Source organism: Panthera leo, chromosome C1 (assembly GCF_018350215.1).
Source record: "Panthera leo isolate Ple1 chromosome C1, P.leo_Ple1_pat1.1, whole genome shotgun sequence".
In the NCBI taxonomy this organism is placed as follows: Eukaryota; Metazoa; Chordata; class Mammalia; order Carnivora; family Felidae; genus Panthera; species Panthera leo.
Window position 1 is genome coordinate 39,308,173 of NC_056686.1, and position 19,695 is coordinate 39,327,867.

Consider the following 19,695-nt stretch of genomic DNA (forward strand, 5'->3'; position numbering starts at 1 on the left):
AATTTGGGGCATTTAGTGATGATGTCCAAAAAGCAATTTAATCTAGGAGTTTTAATCTCAGGAGAGATTTTCAACTAAAGACACAACTGGGAATGTGGAAAAGAGATAAAAATCTAAGAAGCGCCTGGGTGGCTCAGTTGGTTAAGTGTCCAACTTTGGCTCAGGTCATGATCTCACCGCTCGTGAGTTTGAGCCTCACATCAGGCTGTCTATGCTGACAGCTCAGAGCCTAGAGCCTTCTTTGTATTCTGTGTATCCCTCTCTCTCTGCCTCCCCTCTAAAATAAACATTTAAAAAAGAGAGAGATATATAAATGTAAGATGTAATGATGTGAGACAGAATCATAATGATCATCAATGTTTAAGGAGTTTGTAGGAAGAAGCCAATGAAGGACTTCTGAAGAATCAGAAGAAATAAAAAAGGAGATACAAGAAGAATCAAAAGAAGAATATCAGGATAGCCAAGGTAACAAAATTTCAAACAGTGAACTATCAACAGTATCAAATGCAAGATAAATTAAGATAATGGGTATAATATGCTTACTGGATTAGCCAAATGAAAATCACTCATGACTATTGTAATAGTGAAATACCTGCTTGAAAAATACTAAAACGTGTAATGCCAGCCAAGTTTATGTTTGAATGCTATCATTTTAAATTATGCTAATAGTATTTAGTATAACTGATAGAATGGACAAATACACTAATTTTATACACAAAGGGTATATCATTTTTATAAATATACAAGCAAATAATTCTAAGTATAGCTTCTTTTTTTATTTTTTATTTTATTTTATCTTTTTTTGATATATGAAGTTTATTGTCAAATTGGTTTCCATACAACACCCAGTGCTCATCCCAACAGGTGCCCTACTCAGTGCCAATCTCCCACCCTCCCCTCCCTCCCACCCCCCATCAACCCTCAGTTTATTCTCAGTATTTAAGAGTCTCTTATGGTTTGACTCCCTCCCTAACTTTTTTTCCTCCTTCCCCTCCCCCATGGTCTTCTGTTAAATTTCTCAGGATCCACAAAAGAGTGAAAACACATGGTATCTGTCTTTCTCTGTATGACTTATTTCACTTAGCATAACACTCTCCAGTTCCATCCACGTTGCTACAAAGGTTATATTTCATTCTTTCTCATTGCCACGTAGTATTCCATTGTGTATATAAACCACTATTTCTTTATCCATTCGTCAGTTGATGGATATTTAGGGTCTTTCCATAATTTGGCTATTGTTGAGAGTGCTGCTATAAACATTGGGGTACAAGTGTCCCCCCAGAGAGACACAGACAGAATCCAAAGTAAGCTCCACACTCAGAGTTGCGAGCTGTCAGCATAGAGCCTGACATAGGACTCAAACTCATGAGTAGCGAGATCATGACCTGAGCCAAAGTCGGCTGCTCAACCAACTGAACCATCCAGGTGCCCCTGTCATTCCTCATTTCTCAATGACTACTGTTGAGGCCTCACTGTCATTTCTCCAATATATACAGAGATATCTTTCCCAGAATTTTTGGCTACTTTGAGTTCCTCCTATCCAATATTTTATCTTCCATTATACTTTATTTAGCTACATATACAGTCTTACTTTACACCTGGACACTGCCAATAACTGCAATAACTGCTATCTCTTCATTTTCTTTTATTTAACTTACTCTCTAATGATCACCCATTCTCTTTGAAGCTTACTATAGTAAACTAAATGTAAAACTACTTTCACTTCATCAGAATGTCCAACAAGGGTGAACACAAGTCTGAAGACACCTTCTGAACTATGATGCAAGGCAAAGGAATTCATTCAAAATGATAACTCACTGAGTTGAAGAAACAGAAATTGGAGTTCCAAGAATGGAACTGGGGATGATGTGACTAGAATTATAGAACAGAGCACTGGAGAAGACTATGCACAGAAAAAACTCTGAAAATTTGCACTGAGTTCAACTTGATTTCCTGGCTGATTTCCCTGCATTCCATTCCTTATGCAAAGTTATACATCCATAAGGTAAGACTCCATGAGAATAGGCAAAGAATGATTACAACAAAGTGGTGGAAAAATTCCAAAAACACAGAGCTGGGAGATATTCAAATTCAAACAAATCAGAGTGGAAGCCTGAATGAATATTTCACTGGAGACTCCAGAAGGATCACATCTTAATAGCAGGATTAAGCCAGGCCCAAAGTAGAAGCTAATCCAGACCTGCCTTAGCAATACTTAAAAGGAAGTCTTCATAACTACAATGAAGTAACTGTTCCATACCTGCCCTCTTGCCATAAACAATGAAAAGTCTGTATAAAATATAGGAATACATGTTTTTAGACATTGGACAATAGGCATCAAGAAGCAGGGATCCCTCAGAGAAAAGAAACAAATGAGATAATTCCTATGATCATTCTGGCTTTCAAGATACAGGGATGAAAAACGTTCCAGTTGTTACCAGAATAGAGAGACCCTATTGAATATCTGGAGCATTCAGCAGATACTCCAGAAGGGCTGTGTCTGACCCCAGTAGAACAGAATCACCATCACTGAACTAGGCCTGGATTAATAAAGATTTAAAATAAGCCTCAAAAAAATCAAGCTGTTCTACAAGTAACTTAATTGTCCGTCAAAAACAACACACAACAGGGGCGCCTGGGTGGCGCAGTCGGTTAAGCGTCCGACTTCAGCCAGGTCATGATCTCGCGGCCCGTGAGTTCGAGCCCCGCGTCAGGCTCTGGGCTGATGGCTCGGAGCCTGGAGCCTGTTTCCGATTCTGTGTCTCCCTCTCTCTCTGCCCCTCCCCCGTTCATGCTCTGTCTCTCTCTGTCCCAAAAATAAAAAAAAAAAAAAAAAAAAAAAAAAAAAAAAAAAAAAGTTGAAAAAAAAAAAACAACACACAACAACAACAACAAAAAAAAACAAAACAAGAAAAAAACCTTCAATAATCATTATTTAAATAAAGAAAACAGAATCTAAACAAGTAACAATGTAATAATCACAATGCCAGATTCAATAAAAAATGTCTAGATATGCTAAAAAGCATAGAACTGTGATCTAAAATCAGGAGAAAAACCAATTGATACATACCTACTAAAAAATGACAAACATAATAGAATTATCAGCAGTCTTTATACAGTTATATGTATTCAAGTATATTATAAACATATTCAAGGATTTAATGTATAACATAAACATGGTGACAAAAACAGAAGATATAAAAAAGAACCAAGTGAAAATTCTCATATATTGCTAGTGAGAATGTAAAAGGATACCACAATATGGGGAAAGGATTAACTCTGAGGTGGTATGAGGGTACTTTTGTAGTAATAGAAATGTTTTATATTTTGATTCTGATATATTTTAATTTGACTATACGAAAATCATATCTCAATAAGTTGATTTAAAAGTAAAAATATATTAGGGGCACCTAAGTGGCTCAGTAGGTTTAGCGCCCAACTCTTGATTTTGGCTCAGGTCATGATCCCAGGATCGCGGGATTGAGCACCACATCATGCTCTGCGCTGAGCATGAAACCTGCTTGCGATTCTTCCTCTCTCTCTCTCTCTCTCTCTCTCTCTCTCTCTTTCTCTTCTCTCTGTCCCTCCCTCCGTCCCTCTCTCTCTCAAATGGAGGAAAAGCAAAAGTTTAATAATAAAATAAAATATTGTTTCCTCAGAAAAAGTAAAAGTACAACCATAGTTAAATCAAACTTCCCTCCTATTCTGTTGTGCAGCCTTATAGCTAAAAAGGATAGGTGAAAAACACTCATGTTGGATTTTATGCCTTTAAATTCATGTCTGTATATCCCAATGTTACCCTTATTATCGTCAAAAAAATGGTATTATTCTACCCTAGGTCATGTACTCTTCCACTATCCTTGAAGAGTATGTCATACCTTGTAGTACTTCATGTTTCCAAAGCTCCTTCCCCCATCATCGATCTCTGCTGATGAGTTTGCTTCCTATGTCACTGAGAGGATTGAAGGAACAGAAGAAAACTTCCCAGATTACTTCTACTACCTCTATCCACTTACCAACATTTGCTCTGACTCATTCTTCCCTCCAACATGTTACTATGCAAGAAACATCTGTGTTCCTATCTAAAGGCAATCCTTCAATTTATGAAATGTATCTTCTCAATATGCAGGAACATCACTCCAGAAACTGTCCCTTCTTATCTCCATATCATTAGTTGTTTGTTCTATACTAGATAATTCCAATCATGCTATTTTTTCCATCCAAATTTTTTCTTAAATATACTGCCTCTATTTAGCTAATAGAGCTATATTTAGCTACCATTACACTTCTTTGCGCTCCTTTGCAGAAAACTTTTTCAAAAAATGTTGCCTACGTTACATGTTTCCAATGCCTCTCTTCCCATTCTTTTTTTTTAATTTTACTTTATTGTGGTAAGAACACTTAACATGAGATCTACCCTCTTAGCAAAATTTTAAGAGCACAATGCATTATCATTGACTACATATAGGTAGAATACTGTAGAGCAGATCAATATAGCTTATTCATCTGGCTTATCTGAAACTTAAAGTCTAGCAATTAGTAACTCCCCATTTGTCCCTTTCCACAGCTCCTGGAAAACACCATTTCACTCTTTCACTATATGATTTGACTATTTTAAATACCTCATGTAAGCTGAATCATGCAAAATTTACCAACCTAAATGACCATCAACAGATGAAAGGACAAAGAAAATGTTGCATATGCATACAATGGAATACTACACATCATTTAAAAAGAAGGAAACCCTGAAATATGTAAACAGATGGATGAACATTCAGAATATTATCCTCTAATTCTCTAAAGCCTACTCTAGAACTCAATTGAAACTGCTTGACAACAAGGTCATCAATAACTTCCATATTCCCAAATCTAATAGCCACCATCTTAAACTATCAGCAACATTTATCACAGTGCATTACTTGCTTCTCCTTCATGATCTTCTTTCACTTGTATTCCAAGATAATACACACTCTTGGATATCCACCTCCTAACAATCTGCTTTTTCAATTTCCTTTGCTGGCTTCTCAAACATAGGTCCTTAAACACACTACCTATTCCTCTTCTCCTCTCTATTTACATGTTTTCCTTTGGTGATGTCATTCCTGTTTTATAACTTTAAAAACTATCTATATGTCAACAATTCCCAAATATATAGCTTCAATCCTGACTTCTCTTTCAGACTCCAGACTCATGTATCCCAACTGCCTACTTTGTAGTGTATTTGAATATATGATAGGTATTTCTTAATTTAACCTAAAACTGAACTAATCATTCTCTCAAAACCTGCTCCTCTGTCTTCTGTATCCCTCTAGATCAGATACTCATAACAAAGGCAAAAAGCCATCCTTGATTCCTCTCTTGATTACACATCCATATCAAATCCAGCAGGAAATCCTCTAGCTCTATCTTCAAAGACCTCTCAGCATTTAAATTGCTACCATTGGGATGTCTGGGTGGCTCAGCCGCTTAAGTGGCCAACTCTTGATATCAGCTCACGTCATGATCTCACAGTCCTGAAATTGAGCCCCAGGTAAAGCTCCATACTGAGCATGCAGATTCTCTCTCTCCCTCTCAAAAGAGGGATTCTCTCTCTCCCTCTCCCTCTGCCTCACCCCACGTACTCTCTCTCCCTCTCAAAAGAAATAAACACTTAAATTGCAACCATAATGGTCTAAACCACTATCTCTTTCACTAAAGTAACTATAAAAGTCTTCTAACTGTATCTCTTTCTATTATTGAACCATTCTATCTTAAATGTCTACTATTAACAAGGAAACATCAATAACTTTATGATATAATTCATATCATGTGACTACTCTGTTTAACTTCTCTAATATTTTTGGTGTCTCAGGGTAAAAGATGTTGTTTCCACTATGACCCACAAGATCCTACAAAATCATCACTCCAACACACCCACTTCTACTATACCACATACATACTTCTTTGACCACATGTTCTACTATTTTCTGCCTTGCTCACACAGATCTAATCACACAGGCTTCTTTGCTATACATCAAACCAGGCATGATCCCACCACAGGACATCAGCTTAGGGCAACAGCAATTTCAACTTACAAGAAGGCCCTTCTTCCAGATACTTCTAAAGCATATTTCCTTACTTCATTTGGCTTTGCTCAAATTTTACCTTCTCAAGGAGACCTACTTTAGAGACTATTCATTTTGTTCTCCATCTATCCCTCTTAACCCGTTCTAACTTTTCTTTTAAAAATTACTTTCCAAGAAGACCAAAGCAAGAGGCATCACAATCCCAGACTTTGGCCTCTACTACAAAGCTGTAATCATCAAGACAGCATGGTATTGGCACAAAAACAGACACATAGACCAAAGGAATAGAACAGAAACACCAGAACTAGACCCACAAACATATGGCCAACTCATCTTTGACAAAGCGGGAAAGAATACCCAATGGAAAAAAGACAGTCTCTTTAACAAATGGTGCTGGGAGAACTGGACAGCAACATGCAGAAGGTTGAAACTAGACCACTTTCTCACACCATTCACAAAAATAAACTCAAAATGGATAAAGGACCTGAATGTGAGACAGGAAACCATCAAAGCCCTAGAGGAGAAAACAGGAAAAGACCTCTCTGACCTCAGCCGCAGCAGTTTCTTACTTGACACATCCCCAAAGGCAAGGGGATGAAAAGCAAAAATGAACTATTGGGACCTTATGAAGATTAAAAGCTTCTGCACAGCAAAGGAAACAACCAACAAAACTAAAAGGCAACCAACGGAATGGGAAAAGATATCTGCAAATGACATATCGGACAAAGGGCTAGTATCCAAAATCTATAAAGAGCTCACCAAACTCCACACCCGAAAAACAAATAACCCAGTGAAGAAATGGGCAGAAAACATGAATAGACACTTCTCTAAAGAAGACATCCAGATGGCCAACAGGCACATGAAAGATGCTCAACGTCACTCCTCATCAGGGAAATACAAATCAAAACCACACTCAGATATCACCTCACGCCAGTCAGAGTGGCCAAAATGAACAAATCAGGAGACTATAGATGCTGGCGAGGATGTGGAGAAATGGGAACCCTCTTGCACTGTTGGTGGGAATGCAAACTGGTGCAGCCACTCTGGAAAACAGTGAAGAGGTTCCTCAAAAAATTAAAAATAGACCTACCCTATGACCCAGCAATAGCACTGCTAGGAATTTACTCAAGGGATACAGGAGTACTGATGCATAGGGGCACTTGTACCCCAATGTTTATAGCAGCACTCTCAACAATAGCCAAATTATGGAAAGACCCTAAATGTCCATCAACTGACGAATGGATAAAGAAATAGTGGTTTATATACACAATGGAATACTACGTGGCAATGAGAAAGAATGAAATATAGCCTTTGTAGCAACGTGGATGGAACTGGAGAGTGTTATGCTAAGTGAAATAAGTCATACAGAGAAAGACAGATACCCTTTGTTTTCATTCTTAAGTGGATCCTGAGAAACTTAACAGAAGTCCATGGGGGAGGGGAAGAAAAAAAAAGACATTAGAGAGGGAGACAGCCAAAGCATAAGAGACTCTTGAAAAACTGAGAACAAACTTAGGGTTGATGGGGGGGGGGGGGGGGGTGGGAGGGAGGGGAGGGGGGGTGATGGGTATTGAGGAGGGCACCTTTTGGGATGAGCACTGAGTGTTGTATGGAAACCAATTTGACAATAAATGTCATATTTAAAAAAGGAAATTATGGATAGAATGATCATACCTCGATATCATAAAAGCCATACATGAACGATCCAACGCTAATAGCATCCTCAACGGGGAAAAACTGAGAGCTTTCTCCCTAACGTCAGGAACAAGTCAGGGATGCCCACTCTTGCCACTGTTATTCAATATAGTATTGGAAGTCTTAGCCTCTGCAATCAGACAACACAAAGAAATAAAAGGCATCCAAATCAGCCAGGAGGAGGTCAAACTTTCACTCTTCACAGATGACATGATACTCTACATGAAAAACCCTAAAGATTCCACCAAGAAACCTGCTAGAACTGATTCATGAATTCAGCAAAGTTGTGGGATATAAAATCAACACACAGAAATCGCTTGTATTACTATACACCAACAATGAAGCAACAGAAAGATAAATCAAGGAATCGATCCCATTTAGAATTGCACCAAAACCCATAAGATACCTAGGAATAAATCTAACCAAACAGGTGAAAAATCTATACACTGAGAATGATAGAAAGCTTATGAAAGAAATTGAAGAAGACACAAAAATATGGAAAAATAGTCCATTCTCCAGGATAGGAAGAACAAATATTGTTAAAATGTTGACACTACCCAAAGCAATCTACGCATTCAATGCAATCCCTATCAAAATAACACCAGCCTTCCTCACAAAGCTAGAACAAATAATCCTAAAATTTGTATGAAACCAGAAAAGACCCTGAATAGCCAAAGCAATCTTGAAAAAGAAAAAGCAGGAGGCATCACAATCCCAGACTTCAAGCTCTACTACAAAGCTGTAATCATCAAGACAGTATGGTACTGGCACAAGAACAGACACTCAGATCAATGGAACAGAATAGGGAACCCAGAAATGGACCCACAAACATACGGCCAACTAATCTTTGACAAAGCAGGAAAGAATATCCAATGGAATAAAGAGTTTCTTCAGCAAGTGGTGCTGGGAAAACTGGACAGCAACATGCAGAAGAATGAACCTGGACCACTTTCTCACACCATACACAAAAATAAACTCGAAATGGATGAAAGACCTAAGTGTAAGACAGGAAGCCATCAAAATCCTCGAGGAGAAAGCAGGCAAAACCTCTTTTATCTTGCCTGCAGCAACTTCTTACTCAACACATATGCAGAGGCAAGGGAAACAAAAGCAAAAATGAACTACTGGGACCTCATCAAAACAAAAAGCCTCTGCACAGCGAAGGAAACACTCAGCAAAACTAAAAGGCAACTTACAGAATAGAAGAAGATATTTGCAAATGACATATCAGATAAAAGGTTAGTATCCAAAATCTATAAAGAACTTATCAAACTCAATACCCAAAAAACAAATACTCCTGTGAAGAAATGGGTAAAAGACATGAATAGACACTTCTCCAAAGAAGACATCCAGATGGCCAACCAACACATGAAAAAATGCTCAACTTACTCATCATCAGGGAAATACAAACCAAAACCACAATGAGATACCACCTTACACCTGTCAGAATGACTAACCTTAACAACTCAGGCCACAAAGATGTTGGTGAGGATGTGGAGAAAGAGAATCTCTTATGCATTGTTGGTGGGAATGCAAGCTGGTGCAGCCACTCTGGAAAACAGTATGGAAGTTCCTCAAAAAACTCAAAATAGAAGTACCCTATGACCCAGCAATTGCACTACTAGGTATTTATCCAAGGGATATAGGTGTGCTGTTTCGAAGGGACACATGCACCCCCATGTATATTGCAGCACTATCAACAATAGCCAAAGTATGGAAAGAGCCCAAATGTCCATTGGTGGATGAATGGATAAAGAAGATGTGGTATATATATACAATGGGGTATTACTCGGCAATCAAAAAGAATGAAATCTTGCCATTTGCAACTATGTGGACGGAACTGGAGGGTATTATGCTAAGTGAAATTAGTCAGAGAAAGACTAAAATCATATGACTTCACTCATATGAGGACTTTAAGAGACAAAATAGATGAGCATAAGGGAAGGGAAACAAAAATAATATAGAACAGGGAGGGGGCAAAACATAAGAGACTCATAAATATGGAGAACAAACTCTGGGTTACGGGAGGGGCGTTTGGGAGGGGCGGTAGGCTAAATGAGTAAGGGCCACTAAGGAATCTACTCCTGAAATCATTGTTGCACTATATGCTAACTAATTTGGATGTAAATTTTAAGAAAATAATAAAATTAAAAATTATTTTAAAAAGTTTTACATATTGATATTATATACAGGAACATTTCTCAGCTCTACATAGGTTCTAATAGTTTGCCTATAGATTATCTTTTTTTTCTCTTAGATAATCATATCATTTGCAAATAGTCCTAATTGTGCCGCTTTATAATCCTTGTATCATTTGTTTACCTTTTTTTTTTGTCTTTTTGCTTTAGTTAGAGACTCCATTACAATTATAAAAACTATGACAAAAAAGTCATTCATTACTTCCTCCTGGTTTCCAACTGGATGGGTTTTTCTTCATTTATTTTTTTTTTAATTCCAGTATAATTAACATGCAGTGCTACAATAGTCACACGTATAAAGTATAATAATTCAACAATTCTATACAGTACTCAGTGCTCTTCAAGATAAATTTACTCATAATATCCTTTATCAATTTCACCAATTCCACCACCCCACCTCACCTCTGGCAACCATCAGTTTTGTTCCCTATATTTCAGCATTTGTTTTTTGGTTTGTCTCTTTTTTTTCTTTATTTGTTTTCTTTCTTAAATTCTACATATGGGTGAGTTCATATGGTATTTGTCTTCCCCTGACTGAGTTATTTCACTTAGCATTATACACTCTAGATCTATCCATGTTTTTTGCAAATGGCAAGATTTCATTCCTTTTTATGGCTTAGTAACATTCCACTGTGTGTGTGTGTGTGTGTGTGTGTGTGTGTGTGTGTGTGTGCGTGTGCACGCACGCTTGCAACACATCTTTATCCATTCATCTGTCAATGGATACTTGGGTTGCTTCTGTATCTTCACTATTGTAAACAATGCTGCAATAAATATAGGGGTGCATATACTTTCTCAAATTAGTGTTTTTGTATTCTTTGGGTAAATATGGGGTAGTGGATTTACTGGATGAGATGGTATTTCTATTTTCAATTTTTTGAGGAATCTCCATATGTTTTCCACATTGGCTGCACCAGTTTGCATTCCCACCAACACTAGTACATAAGGGTTCCTTTTTGTCCACATCCTAACACTTGTTGCCTCTTGTGGTTTTTATTTTAGCCATTCTCACAGGTGTGAGGTGATATCACATGGTGGTTTTGACTTGCATTTCCCTGATGATGAATGATGTTGAGCATCTTTTCATGTGTCTGTTGGCCATCTGGATGTCTTCTTTGGAGAAATGTCAGTCCTTGTCTTCTGCCCAATTTGATAAAATTATTCATTTTTTGTTGTTGAGTTGTATAAGTTGTGTATATATTTTAGATACAAGCCCGTTAACAGATATGTCATTTCCAAATATCCTCTCCAGTTCAATAGGTTGTATTTTTGTTTTGATGAGGGTTTCCTTGGCTGTTCAAAAGCTTTTATTTTGATGTACTTCTAATAGTTTATTTTTGCTTTTGTTTCCTTTGCCTAAGGAAACATGTCTAGAAAAATGCTACTATGTCAAAGAAATAGCAAACTGCCTGTTTGCCCTCTTTTAGGATTTTTATGGTTTCAGGCTTCATATTTATTTCTTTAATCAATTTTGGGTTTATTTTTGTGTATGGTATAAGAAAGTGGTCCAATTTCATTCTTTTGCATGTAGGTGTCCAGTTTTCCCAACATCATTTGTTCAAGAGATTGTCTTTTTCCCATTGCTTATTCTTGCTTCCTTTGTCATACATTAATTGACCATATAATCATGAAATTTATTTCTGGTTTTTCTATTCTGTTCTGTTGATCTATGTGTTTATTTTTCTGCCAGTACCATACTGTTTCAATTACTACAACTTTGTAGTCTATCTTAAAATCTGGGGTTGTGATACCTCCAGTTTCAAAATTGCTTTGGCTATCTGAGGTCTCTTGTGGTTCCATACAAATTTTAGTATTATTTCTTCTAGTTCTGTGAAAAATGCTGTTCGCATACTGATAAGAGATTGCATTAAATCTGTAGATTCTTTTGGATAATATAGACATTTTAACAATATTAATTCTTCTAATCCATGTGCATGGAATACCATTGCATGTGTTTGTGTCAGCTTCAATTTTCAAGTGAATGATTTTAAAGTTTCACCACTGTGTATGGTACCTGGTCATGATTCTTTGATGAGATCCTTTATCAAATAAGAAAAGTTCCTTTCTCATCCTAGTTTACTCAAGTCTTAATTCAAATGGGTTTTAAATTTTAGCAATTGGTTTCTAATTATCTACCGAGATGGTATTTTGAGAGGCAGCATTAGGCAGAAGAGAAAATCAGTAAGTAATACATTCTAAAACATAAATAAAATATAAATAAACCTAAAAATAAGTATGTCAAAATGTTCACAGTAGTGCCTTCTAGTTAGTAGGATGTGGGTTTAGGTTTTGTTTTGTTTTCTTTGCTCCCATTATATATATTTTCCAAATTTCTACAATGACTACTTAGGTACAAATCCTGACTTTACCTTCTACTAATTGCATTATCTTCAACCAGTTATTTATCCTGTCTGTGTCTCACATTCTTTCAGTTTCTTCACCTACATAATGCTATGGAGTGTGGCGGTGGGGGGGGGGGGGGTAATAGTATTTACAACAAAGGACTGTTCTGAAGATTAGACAAAGTAATATAAAGGGACGCCTGGGTGGCTCAGTTGGTTGGGTGACCAATTTCTGCTCAGGTTATGATCTTGCGGTCTGTGGGTTCTGGCCCCGCATTGGGCTCTGCACTGGTAGCTCAGAGCCTGGAGCCTGCTTCATATTCCCTCTCTCTCTCTCTTCTCTCTCTCTTCCCCTCCCCCACTCATGCTCTTTCTCAAAAATAAATAAACATTAAAAAAAATTTTAAGTAATATAAATGACTTAGAATTGTACCTACAACATTGATGTTTTCAAAAAATGTTAGCTATTTCTATAATAAATTGAATGATGGGGAAAATGAGAACCTGCGTTATACTTTGTAGGAGTATTAGAAGGATAATAATATTAATAGCTAACATTTTTTGATCACCTCTTGTGTTGCAAGCATTGGATTATGTGTCTTACATGCATTACCACATATAATTCTTAGAGCAACTCTACTGCATACTACTATTAACACATTAAAAAGATACAGAAATTGACAATTTAAATACAGAAACAGATCAATAGCTTTCCCATAGTCACAAAGCTAGGAAATACGTGGCAAAGCTAGGCTTACAATTCAACAATTCAACACGGAATCTGTGTTCTTAACCATTACAATTTGTTTGATGATAATGTTAATGACCAATAGGAGATTTGAATGAAGGTGGAGGAGGACTAAGAAGCGGTAAGTAGAATAAGAAGAGAAAATAAAACAAAACAAAACAAAGCAAAAACCAGTATTAGTAATCTAGTAATAACGTGTTATGGTGTTTGCTCTTGCTGTTTTTAATATTATTTCTACTATTCTAGTGTTTTAATAAAAACAATAGACAAGTATTGAGCTCCTATTATCTATCTACCAACACTGTCTCATATAATAGTCACAACACTGACATGAGGTAGTAGTATTTGGTTACACATGGAAAATTGAGGCACCCAGACAATAACTGATTAAGTGTAAAACAGATCATAAATATCAGAGCCAGGATTTAAACCCAAATGTGTTTAAATCCATTGTCTCTGCTTTTCTACTATAATATGCTGTGCACCATTGATTTTGGACAGGATCAAGTTTCACTGAACCTAAAATCTCCAAGATGGCAAATAAAGCAGCAGCAAAGTCCTGGATTTTTGAAGTCCAATTCAGATATGTCATATATAAACGTGTGTGTGTGTGTGTGTGTGTGTGTGTGTGTGTGTGTGTGTGTGTCTGTTTAAGGTACATTATTGCTTATAGTAATGTAACAAATACTTCATTGTTTAAAAAAAACACTTTTTAAAAAATTTTTTTAATGTTTATTTATTTTTGAGACAATGTGAGAGACAGAGCACAAGCAGCTGAGGGGCAGACAGAGGGAGACACAGAATCTGCAGTGGGCTCCAGGCTCTGAGCTGTCAGCCCCGAGCCTGACGTGGGGCTGGAACTCACTGTGAGATCATGACCTGAGCCGAAGTCAGACGCTTAACTGACTAAGACACTCAGGCGCCCCAAAACACTTTTTTTTAAATCTTCCATTACATACCTCAGAGGACAATCATTTGGCACACCCAGACTAAGAAAGATTGATGAAATGAGAAAAATACCCAAAACAATAAATAGAATTGTTTTGCTGTTCCATATTGTTGCTAGAATGCAATTAATTTCTTTATGACTAAAGGCCTGAAACACTGCATTATATCCTCTTTATTTGTGTAAAATTTCAAAGTAAATGATGAAAAGGAAATAATTTATTCTATATATGAAATACTGAGTTCATGAAACAATTCAAAGCAAGAAATTCAAGGAAAAGCATCTCATTGACTGCTTGCTGTTGGACATCAAAATATACATTTCTGGTACCAATACAGAAATATGTATCAAGAGTTTCAAATTATTCGTATCATTTGTCTATCAATCCCCCTCATAGGAATTTATTCTAAGTAAGTAAAATGAAATATGTGTAACATTTCATGCATGGAGATGTTCACTACAGTGTTATTTATAACAACAGATAATGGAAAATAATCCTTATGCCCAAGAGTAAGGAAATACTCCAACAGTAAAAAGCTATTGTACAGCCATGTCTACAAAGTTTTTAGTGATAGAAAATTACTTGTGAAAATATTTAATTTCCTTAAAAGCAAAACATAAAGATGTGTATTTGGAAAAAAAATTACTTATGCTTCAAAAATCAAAGTAGGAAATAAACAAGCCTAGAAGTAAATATGCCAAAAGTTAATAATGATTGCTTCTAGGTAGTATAAGATTGTGTATGTGTGTGTGCACTTTTTCTCTGCTTCTAATAATTGTCTGTATTTTCCATATTTACCATATTGAACATCAGCTACTTTAATCAAAAAGGGGAAAAATTAATTCAAAGAGATAAAAACAATATAAGGAAAGAATACAATTTAAAAGTCAAGACCTACCATTTTCCACTCTTATTGGCTGAATTTTACCATAAGTATTTAAAAAGGAAGATTTGTTTTCACATCACACATGTGATGAATATCCACATAATATTAAATACAGGTTTTTCAGAGAGAAAATTACCTTTTAATAAAGGTATCATGATGTGTAGTTTTCATAGACTCTTACAAATGTACTATTTAACAACCACTTTGGGGGGTTAATATACCAGCCCTAGAAAACAGCACCATATGTTCCAAGCTTTTGTCATTTCTTACAAATGTCAGGGAAAATAACACAAAAGCTAGATCCATTTGTACAGTATATTTGATGCCATAATTTTTAACATTCACTTTATGGACTCAGCCTTTGTGGCCTGATATTTCTTTTGCTTGCTAGCACCAAACCTTAAATAAGGTTCCTGACTAGATTACATTCATGCAGGTCTCATTTTAACGGAAATTGGAGAGATGGAAAAGATTGTAGGAAGAGACATTATAAAAACAGACCTCACAAGTCAAACCTAATAGTAAAACCATTCTCTTTCATGTAGACAACCATGAAAACAAATATCCTGTGAGCTAGAGATATATATTGTATCTTTCCAGCAGATCTTTATGCCATCTTGAAACAGATTTCCATAACTATATAATGTGACTACAGTTGATGAAGCAATGGTGCAAAGAAACAGGCTAATAAAGCATCACACTCCAGGAAACCAGATAAACAAGTTCATGATTTCTAATTGTATCAAGGGTAGAACAGCACTGGATATGAAGATAGAAACCCAGAGAGTCAGAGTAAATATTGTTTTTTCCAACATTAAAAATAAGCATTCATAAAAACAGCACCAACTCTTTTATTACAATAATCCTTTAGAACACATTCATGTTACTTGCTTAACTGATAGATAACGCAAAAGAAGCTGTATGACTTTAAAATATAGTATAAAAATTATAACACTCTCGAAGAGATAAGAACATACCTGTAAGCAACTAAAAGAGCAATGAACAAGAAACTGAAATTTATGAGCAATCTGTTCAAAAAACTATCTCAGGTAGCACAACATATGAAACACATTTTCCCTGTGTAGTCAACCCTCTCCCTACCCCTCCTCCTGACCACAGAAGCCTAGGTAAGAATATTCTCTATACAGAGACTAAAGTGCAAGAAAATTGGGCTAAGAATTTAATGTGGCCCAATGTTAAAGAAACATAATAATTTCAGAGCTATCCATAAGTCTCTATTTAGCGAAGATACAATTAGGATAGAGGATTCTATTGTTTGAAAAGTAGTAAGTCTCATTTCTTAGAAGTTAGTGGATTCCTGGATGCAATATGCAAGCTGAAGGATGTGCATATGCTGTGCATAAAGAGGAAAACAGTAAACCCCTTTGGGAAATTAGAAATCCTGGCAGATTCCATCACTTTTAAGAAAATGTTTCCCTTCCTTCATAATGAATTGATTATATTTCCTCAGAATTATTGTTTGTTTTTCAATGATGTACATTACAACCATAAGTTGCTGATATGAGACAGAAACACCAACAGAAGAATGAGAGGTTGTGTGTCTACCTCATGGTAGCAGAGAGATCTTGATAGGGACCCAAACTTGGATTTTCAAGCCTTAGTCTTGTAGATGAAGCTAAAGATTCCTGCTGTTAGATGTACTCTCAAGACTCAGTTATACAGACTTGGAAAATGCATTTTGACAATTACTAATTATCATGTTGGAACAAGAAAATAATCCTGTCGCCAGATAAACCCCTGGTCAGGTAAAATATGGTAACCCTAAGGTGGATGAAGGGGAGAATATTGTTATTCTTACTATGAAAAGCTGAAAAGGAATTCTCTCATGGAAGCGTAAGTAAAACCAAACACAAAACTAGGAACTTAAGTATGTCCCTATCAGTGTAGGGTTTAATATTTTTTCCACTTGTCTTAACCATGTTTAGCCAACAATATACAGAACTCTCCCATCTATTTAATTCCTTCCAGTTAGTCCTTAAACTTCATTAAACATTATATACACCTGTCATTACATAGTCATGTGCCAGTCATGTGTAGAGAATTAAGAGAACTGACAGCAGATTGAAAGGACTGTTCCTTCTACCCCTTTTCCACTGAAGTCAGCATGCCAGTGATAGTCCCTAAATTCCAGACACTGACCACTATCTGACATACGAATCTAATTGCAGTTGAGAAAAATGGAAAGGAGCAAGCAACCAGGTGAAAGAGCAAACAGGATAGATTGACTTGGGAGGGGAAATTAAACCAACCCTCCTTTTTCCCCAAGTATTCTAGAAAAAGATGACCCTGAAGGAAGAAGGAAGATATTAGGTTGTAGTGCTATGCTTTCATGTGCTTAAAAGAATTATGTCACTATATGTACAAAGTTTGTGCAGTCTTCCATGATTAGCTGCCTCAATACAATAGAATGATAAATGATTTCTTAGGATTAGATGTTTTTTCAAGGCATATGCATTTAGTTTTATTTTCATCAATACTCTCTCACTCAAAATATTTGAACAGGATTATAAAAAACATACACTGTTAGAAAATATAGATGAAGAAATTATGGTCAAATACAGATTAATATGATCAGAATGAAAGAAAAATTAGTACATAGAAACACAAGCAAAAAAGTTTTCAAGAATCATTAGAGAGGGCTATAAAAATGGTTCTGAGTTTTCCAACAAAGAAGGGAAAATAGGATAAGTTGCAAGAATCATATTAAAACATAAACACCTTCTGGGGTGCCTGGGTGGCTCAGTTGGTTAAGCATCCAACTCTTGGTTTCGGCTCAGGTCATGATCTCATGGTTCATGGGTTCAAGCCCTACATGGGGCTCTGTGCTAACGGCATGGAGCCTGTTTGGGATTCTGTCTCCCTCTCTCTCTTCCCCTCCCCTGCTTGTTCTCTATCTCTCTCTCTCTCAAAAATAAATAAATAAACATTAAAAAAGTTTTTTAAAAAGATATAAACACCTTCTTGTACAAGAGAAGAAAAGCTTTTTCTGAAACTGAGGCCTGTGAGAAATATCTCTTACAGATCTTTACAAAGAAGAAATAATATAGAGAACAGCACTCTATAATAAACATTATAGCAAGTCTCTTCCAGTGGTTCCTTAACCTTCAAGGAAACCCAGCACATCATGCTAATTCTTCAATCCATAAAGAACCCTTTCTGTTCCCACATAACCTATTTGTATTATTTAATAACCACCAGATAACAAAAACCAGCATATTATACTTATTTCTGTATATAGCTTAAAACTGTATCATTGCTATAGATATACAAGAATACATTCCTAATTCAGTTATTATTTCGGTATTTCTAAAGTAAAACAAAAGCATAATCTTCTTATGAACATCACACTGAAGATATCCAATATTTCCCTCACCTGTGATTCTTTCACGTTTTCAACAGTAAAGTTGAACCAGACTCGGAAGCGTGGATTACAGGTATCCGGCCTAATGAACAAGTCATACTCAAACTCAGAGACCTGGTCCACCCGTCCAAGGTTACCTGGTAATAAAAATTGAAAGAACTGTGTTTTAATAGAAGTTCATGCAACTCAATAGCACATAAATTTAAATATTATGAGGTCTGAAAGCAATATTTGCCATCATTCAGTACTTGTAAGGTTCAGTATTCACAACCTACAAGGCTATCAATTCTGAATACAGCCCAGGATAAGAAGAACCTTCCAGCTAGTCCAGGCTGTGGTTCAAGCAGCTCTTCCAGTCCTTATCATCCAGCAGATCTATTTGTGTTACATAAGACATATTGTCATATTGGGATGTTCCATGGAACATGTGGCAAGCCCCAAAAAACCAAGTAAGAATCACAACCAAGCTTCAGTTTCCTATTTAGAAAAAAGGACAATAATAATTTATATATTTCATATTCAGCTTTATATAAATCACCCCTAGTATACTTGATCCTATTTAACTCTCACAACAATACTATACTGTTTGTACTACTTTGGGTAATTTCCAAACTTGTATCAGAACACGTTAAAGGTTGGGAATGCAAGCTGGTACAGCCACTCTGGAACACAGTATGGAGGTTCCTCAAAAAACTCAAAATAGAACTACCCTATGACCCAGAAATTGCACTACTAGGCATTTATCCAAGGGATACAAGTGTGCTGTTTTGAAGGGACACATGCACCCCCATGTTTATAGCAGCACTATCAATAATAGCCAAAGTATGGAAAGAGCCCAAATACCCATCTATGGATGAATGGATAAAGAAGATGTGGTATTTATATACAATGGAGTATTACTCGGCAATCAAAAAGAATGAAATCTTGCCATTTGCAACTATGTGGATGGAACTGGAGGGTATTATGCTAAGTGAAATTAGTCAGTCAGAGAAAGACAAAAATCATATGACTTAACTCATATGAGGACCTTAAGAGATAAAACAAATGAACATAAAGGAAGGGAAACAAAAATAATATAAAAACAGGGAGGGGGACAAAACATAAGAGATTCATAAATATGGAGAACACACTGTGGGTTACGGGAGGGGATGTGGGAGGGGGGATAGGCTAAATGGGTAAGGGCCACTAAGGAATCTACTCCTGAAATCATTGTTGCACTATATGCTAACTAATTTGGATGTAAATTTAAAAAAATAAAAAATAAAACAAGTTAGAAAATTAAAACAAACATGTTAAAGGATATGTAGAGTAAGATTTTAAACAAAAATTATAAGTTGTTCCCCCATAAGTATAGTAACGGTAAATTCACAAACAGTCATAAAATTAATTTCCATTTTCTCCAATAACAGAACACTTACATCAAAAATGTAGG

General features: G+C 36.2%; 1 protein-coding gene across 9 annotated transcripts in view; it reads right to left on the bottom strand.

The window, feature by feature from the left end:
• Positions 1 to 19,695, bottom strand: part of LOC122227036 (BEN domain-containing protein 5) — a 1,450,833-nt gene that overhangs the window by 1,153,370 nt on the left and 277,768 nt on the right. For all 9 annotated transcript variants that reach the window (XR_006205861.1, XR_006205863.1, XR_006205862.1 and 6 more), the window contains exon 3: positions 18,276 to 18,400. Coding sequence is in view for 6 of the 9 variants with exons in the window: in XM_042951161.1 (XP_042807095.1) it covers positions 18,276 to 18,400 (125 nt within the window). In the remaining 3 variants the exon portion in view is untranslated. The remainder of the gene's footprint in view (positions 1 to 18,275; positions 18,401 to 19,695) is intronic.